Source organism: Typopeltis vanoorti, chromosome 10 (assembly GCF_054136105.1).
Source record: "Typopeltis vanoorti isolate ZY-2024b chromosome 10, IOZ_Tvanoo_1.0, whole genome shotgun sequence".
Taxonomy (NCBI): Eukaryota; Metazoa; Arthropoda; class Arachnida; order Uropygi; family Thelyphonidae; genus Typopeltis; species Typopeltis vanoorti.
This window is the reverse complement of record NC_143558.1, coordinates 92,698,025-92,705,303: the sequence shown is the minus strand read 5'-3', so window position 1 is coordinate 92,705,303 and position 7,279 is coordinate 92,698,025. Positions and strand designations below refer to the sequence as shown.

At 32.2% G+C, this 7,279-nt stretch overlaps 1 protein-coding gene across 1 annotated transcript in view; it reads right to left on the bottom strand.

Annotated features, from left to right (window-relative positions):
• Positions 1-970: 970 nt before the first annotated feature.
• The window catches only part of LOC150102592 (NF-kappa-B inhibitor cactus-like), a 107,739-nt gene continuing 101,430 nt past the window's right edge, over positions 971-7,279 (bottom strand). The window contains exon 8 of the mRNA XM_090399742.1: positions 971-4,221. Within this exon, the coding sequence (XP_090255868.1) occupies positions 4,219-4,221 (3 nt within the window). The 3' untranslated portion in view covers positions 971-4,218. The remainder of the gene's footprint in view (positions 4,222-7,279) is intronic.

Here is a 7,279-nt window from a genome sequence, read left to right as displayed (position 1 = left end):
CTTTAGAAAGACCTAACCTGTTTTTGTCTTCTTTGTTTCAGCAACACCTATTATGTCGATCTGGTACTTATCCAATTCTTTTGCTAGCCCCATTTCTTTACCATTGATGCTTCTTATGTTGATGGTGACAATCTTGACCTTTGATGATGTTGAGTTGGGGGTCTGCTCCAGTAGTTTACTTTTTTTACTGTTCATCCTGGTTTCCCTACGAAAACAAGTTTTCATAGGGGAACTGGGCAGTGCCCCAGCCGGCATGAAATTCCATCATGTTGTACTATCATTTTGAGTTATCGTTTAAGCCACTAATAATACAATTTTGTTGGCTAAATCCCAACTTGTCAGCCCATCCTCGTTTGTTCAGTATCCAAGTAGATATAACAGGATGCACCACAAGAAGGTAAGGTTCTCTGCATTCCCCAAAAGCATGTGGAAGTGTCCTCTCAGTTATCCAGCCTTGACTCTTAAGCATTCCTGTAAGATTAATAAATACAGTAAATGCACACTGTTCTGAGAAATATAACCATTTATATTTTTGCAATTAAGATAAAAATCCAATTCACTCTTAATGGTTAAACTGGGAGAGACTATGAAAAGGTATCAGTGTTCATGTTTTTGTAGGAGGGGAAAAAAAAAAAACCCTCATTACTTGAGGAAGTTTAATAAATTGTTTGCTTGCAAGGCCAGCAACATATCAGACCTTTACTATGGTAACAACCATGTTATGAGTTATTCAAAACACTGAACTGATTATGTAGTATACACATCATGCCTACAATGCTCTCTTGGCTCTTGTTTTAAAAACATATAATGTATTATTTTCAGGGATTATATTTTTACATTTCATGTTTTCTAATTGCTGTCAGAAAAAAAGGTACAAAATATGTTTCAATTTAAATAAATTTAACAAGTGTATTCTCGCTGTCAATACTTTCAGATGGTATGGAAGGAAATAAAAAAAACACGATTGTATTGCAAAACGAATAGTCGTTTATTTAACATATTTGCAATCTTCATAATCTTATATAAATGAATCATGTAAAATTAACATTAAAGCTTATTAAACTGAGTTGCAGTGAGAATATGCATTTCATTCTCCAAACAAATTAGCATAAAAATAGACTACCTTTTAAAAATAGCCATGAACTAGCTCACCATAGTTCATTCTTAGAGAATAAGATTTCTCAGCATGAAATCTGAATTAGTATAGAGGGCAATAAACATGAGTTCAACAAGATAAAATTTGTGCTTTTATGAGTTTAAAACTAAAAAAAAAAAAAAAGCCTATGATGTTTGTATAAAATAAATGCTGTATCTGTATATACACACATACACGTTTTATTTGACACAATTTTCTTTTCATTTATTAAAGAACTCATGCTTTTAAAAACTTCTGATTACATAAGTTTTTAAGTTTTCAGTTTGTAAAAGATTTATGTAATTATCTCCATATAAAAATTTATATGAAATTAAATCTACATTACTCAGCATTATCAGGTACAGAGTAGATAAGGTATACAGAGCAGTTACAGTGTGAAAAAAAAAAAATATAATATTCTTGAAGCACAGATTCTATTATGAAATGCAAAATCATCCCTACAGGTATAAAATGAAATTTGAAATATTTTTAACTTTGGTAACAATTTCTTGACTCAGTGCCTAGAGTATAAAAATTTAGTCACATCTGATTTAATTAAAAATGTAACGATTGCATAAGCACCATAAACACACCTTGGTATTCATAACATTTAAAAGAACAAAATTAATAATTGCTGATTTGATACACAGTGCTACAATCCTGTATTCAGAAACTGTAATATAATTTAACATATCAGTAAACTGCTTTTAGTTAAGTATTAATAATACCATTGATTAGTTAAGTAAACACTGACATCAAAATGGTAGATATATTAACAATTTCAACTTATTATAAAACTGAAATGTTTGCTAAAAGAGAAGTTAATATCCAGAACAAATTAAATGTACAAGTATGCTGCAATTACGATTTTCACTCAAGCAGACAAAAAAAACACCTGCATATATACTTGGCAACTTGTAAGTTGGGAAAATTTTTAAATTTTCAGAAAAATTTTATTTCTGATCCATTCAACCCATAATTAAGCATGCATATTTTTCTCTCATCTTGGCATAAAAAGTGGATTGTATAATATAATATAAAATTAAAGATGTCAAGAAGTTATATTCTTGGTTTCATCTTTAATCTTACCTTAGCCAGCAAAGATTGGTCGATTGGTAGAGCTTCTGCTACTAATGGCTCACGAAAACAGTTAAGCAAGTTTGAGCGCGGTTAGTAGTTGGAAGGGGTCAATCTTTCGATGCTGTTGGCACACTCTCCCTTGATGAGTCTTTGGACTCCCTGGAGGTGTCATATAATAACATCGAAGTGTAAACAAATGAAGTTTGCACGTGAGTCACTTCACGTTTGCTTACACTTGGATAAAAGATGAAACCAAGAATATAACTTCTTGGCATTTTTAATTTTATAGTATAACCAAGTGGAAAAACTTTCAACACCTATCGCTAATCCAGAGTGTAGTGTTTTTTAAATTGAAAAATGGTGCGGTGTGTGTGTGGGAATCCTACTTTTAATCAGAATTTTACCCATTTATTCTGAGTTTGATATTTATTATAATCTTTATACAGCCTCCTTTGTCAGTAATTAGCATACCCTTTGGGTGAAAAAAAATTTTTTCCCCCCCTTCAACTGAATTAATTCTCATATAAAGGTGGCAGGGTTTTTCTTCCCAGAAATGGAGTTTTTCATCCTGTAAAACAGATATATTAGCCAGAGAATACAGATAAATGCTAATAGACACAACAAATTATACAAACAGGATTTAATCATCCTGTCATAAGTTTCATTAGGCTTTTTGTAAAGGCCATTATTTGGTTATGAGAGGCTGATGAGCCTAACATGTAACAGGAAGATCTCTTGGCTTCACAATAGCATAATAAATCTTATGACAGGATGATTAAAATAATTGAGAGAGACCAATGAGCCTAACATATAAGAGGAAGATGAAATATGTTATGCTTATCAGCTAAGGCCAAAGCAGCTAAGTTATGAGGCATGTTTGTATTTTTCAGTCCTTGTGTTTGTTTTCTTCTGAGAAATGGGTATACAAAAAAAAAGTATACCAGAGATTTTATTTTGAAAGCACACAAATATATAGGATATTTAGAAAACACCTATTTTGAACTTCTCAAAATCAGATTTATTTTCACTTTTCCTAATTCCTTGGTTATCACATGTATGGCAAGTGCTATGTTTGATGAGCCCTGATGCAATAAAAATTCCACCCATGTTTGGTATTACCACTACTATAACTGTGCCTATGAAAGATTTAATAGTAATTTTATATAATGGTCACAAACCTTTACTAATGTAAGAAAAGATTTTGTTTGTGTATGTTTACACATACAAAACTGTTCACAATTAATTGATTACCATCGATTATTTTACAAACAAAAGTAGCATTATATCGTTATCCAATTATGTTTAGTTCTAATTAATGTGTGGATTATATTTTCAGGTGGCAAAAAGTTTTCCAATCAGAACCATGTTTGTTTTTGCTGGCTTGGTTGATTGAGGTAATAGATTGCATGGTTTCTGCCCAACAGGAACAGGCTGTGGATTTGAATCCCACTGTTGCATATATGTTTGTGTAAGTCTTCAGGCGAGAGACAGTTTATCGCTAATGTGAGAATACAACTCCTGTTTTTATTGGAGGTGTGAAATGGTTTGAAAAAGTACCATATTTTATTTCTAGAGTAGAAGAATCAGATTATTTAGTCCACCTACAATACTAAATACAAGGTGTTTCAAAGTTATGTTTATACACTAAAATATATATAGTAAATGATATCAATAACTTTAATATATTTTTGTATTAAACTAATAGACAAATTTTTTTTAATGTACAGATACAAAAAGGATCACAGATGGAGAGTGCTTTTGAATATCCTCCAAGACCTCAAAATGCCTTTGGATTTTTTTTTTTTTTTTTTTTTTTGTTTGGGGATACTTGAAAAACCATATTTACAGTTGCAAACTGCAAACACTAGAGAACATTTTGGAGAACAACGCAACAAAGAGACAAAATATTTCACCTGACTTGTTCCTTACAGCTTGTAGAACCATTAAAGAGATGTCACTCGTGTCTGTGTTGAAGGTACAGTATGAGCACCACTAAGTTTAGTTCACTGCAGTAAAATACAAAAAATCATATTAAAATTAACCATGTTTTTTTTATTTGCATTTATAAAAAACACTGAATGATACTTTATTTACAAGCATTTCTGCTTGAAACTGACAAGTCATCATCAATGTAGATAAAAAAGGGTTACATAACGTAGGATTGTTTAAAACGATATTAGTTGCCTGTATGTATGATATGACAACATAGAGACACAAGTTAAAAAAAAATGACTCATATTTTTTGGAAAGACATACAGTCATTCAGATTTAAGTTAGGAAAAAATGATGAAGTAATAGAGTTCTTGATTCTATGTTTGATACTTACACTGTGCTGTACTAAGCCAGGTTTATTATAAGTGTTATATAAGAGCGATGCTCCCATGTTCTTTTTTTCTCCTACAGAATGACTAGTTTATCCAAAATAAAGATGCTTACAATCACAGATATTTCTTTAAGATCCTTGTTAGGATCTTAAAGAAATCTGGAGATGTAAGGAATTGGAACAGTTTCTTGGAACTAGAGTTCAAGAAATTCAGATCTGCTGTACCATACTTACTCGAATATAACTTGCACTTTTTGACCTCAAAATTAAAGCTAAAAAATCATGGTGTGAGATATATGCAGGGATTTTTTGGAAAATAAAGTTTTCAGGAAAAAACTGAGAAGGTGTATGACTTACCAAGAATCTCCTATTCGCTCTTGCTACTTCCGGCCTCGAGAGCAGTTTCCTTGTGTGCATCGTCAAAGTCATCTACCTAAATAGCATCATCTTCTTTCCAATTATTTCAAGTAAAAATTACCAGTAATTTACAAGACTTGAGATACATAATGAACAATTCTTCACAAATGACTAATGAGAAATGAAAGGAGAGCACAAAACAGACAGCAATGACCAGTAGAGATAGGACAGCTATGAAGACATGCATATGATTGCTGTGGTATTAACAAAAGATTGCACGACCCAATGATGAAGGCAAGCACAATTGTTGAGTTAAAATGCTTCAACCGAATTCCATAATATCTTGCAACTGCCATAACATTCACTATATTTCTTTGTTTTAACACATTCTCGATGGGGTGGTGTTTTGCCTGTTTATCATTCTGACAGAACTTCTCATTACGATTTGTGTACTGCTTCTGCATCGCTTGAACGGGCTCGACTCACACAAAGTTTCAACCCTTCTATTGAATTTTATTACTGTTTGTTTGCTTGTCATATTCGTGACGAGCTGGACTCACGCACACATTATATATATGGCATGTTTCAATTCGCAGAATTTTATTTGAAGTTAGCTTTTGTGATGTCTTAATGACATCGAAAATTTCAAATTCAATCAAACACACACTTATTTCGTGTAATTGAAAAATTGGACAATAGTTTTTAGTTAGATACTGTGTTTGCTGGTTCAACATATGGTTTTGCTTGAGTCTATATAGCATAGTTTCTGTGGGAGGGGACATGGGATTCATTAGTTAGTGCTGTTTTTATCCCAGGTGTCTCTAATTGCACTATTTGTTGAGAAATATATTACACAGACTGCAAATGTCTCTGTACCTTATTCAGAGTTACAATAAAAACTACTTATTTTTCTTGTCTCTCCGGTATAGTGGCTGTTGGGGAGAGTGTGTTGCTTACCGCAGGGAACAAGTTACTATCGCTCGCCGCGACATGAACGTGCTTAAACTTTTTTTTCGTGTGTGAGGAAACTTTTTCATTTTTTTTTTATAAATTAAAATCAGGGGTGCGAGTTATATTTGAGGAAATACAGTATTTGCCTTTTGGAGAAACTATTTTTTAGCATAATATTTTGGATGCTATGAATTTATAGCTGGAGCACTTGAGGAATGGAACAAACACCATGTGCAGTGTAGCAAATGCTTTATAATGCTTATCTTTTGAAAAAGAGGAGCTGAATTATGTGATATTGACCTGTGAAGGTTAGTTTATGGTATACAGAAGTGAAATAATAAGGTTCACCAAAAGGGAAAGCAAAATCTCCAAATAAGTCTGTTTATCCTCTTTTCAATTTCCATGGTGAATTTTATGAGGATGTAGCCTATTTTTTCTAGAAAAACATAGTGTATCTGGGATATATTTGCATATAATGCAAATATATCAATATATTGTACCCAGAAGTTGTATTGAGGAGAATAACGTTTCCTCAAAATATCAGCAAGAGTGAAAAATCAAGAACTTGAGTTCTTGATCAGAAGATTCTACGTTCAGCGTCTATGCTATACTGTGCTAAGCCAAGTTTGATTACTTCTTCACTGTTGCTTTAAATACATTTATGTAAGGAAGGTGCTGAGAACTTAACATGCGCCTTAATTTAAATCTGAACGATTGTATGTTTTTGTCAGAAATATGAGAAAGTCCCATTCTCCTTAATCACTAGTTTTTTTTTTTTTTTTTTTGTTGTTGTTGTTGTTGTCACATATGTATAAACATGACTAATATCATTTTAAACAGCATTCTACCTTGTGTGACAGTGTTTACCCATGCTGATGATGTCGTGTTAGTTTCAAGCTGAAATATTTGTATATAAATTATTATTCAGGGTTTTTTGTGGTCATGTTATAAATGCAAATAAAATATTTCATATAGCATAAATGCCTTTAAAAACACTATTTATCCTGCATGGGAAAGAACTGACCAACAAAATCAGGAAATAAGCAAACTCTAGGTTAAGCAAGGTAAGTTACAAGTTTGATTACCATTTTGAAGCATCGCCTTGACTCTAAAATAACTCTAACTTAGTGAGATTAACATAACAATTAAATCCTCTAGCACCAATTGTATACTTTTAACGGTGGCCTTGTCTTAGCACATAACCATTTATGAACAGTAAAACATGAGCTTCCAATGCATTTCTGAACTACAAGAATCTACTGCTTCTATCCTAGATCTTTTTTTCTCAAATATACTTTTACATGTAGCTAAATATTCACTATAGTGCTCCTTCTATAAAGATAAGTAACATCTAGAAAGGAAATTTGACTCTCTATTCACAAAGCAGCGACCATCATAATTTATGCCTGAAAACAAATGGGTAGTAAAATGCA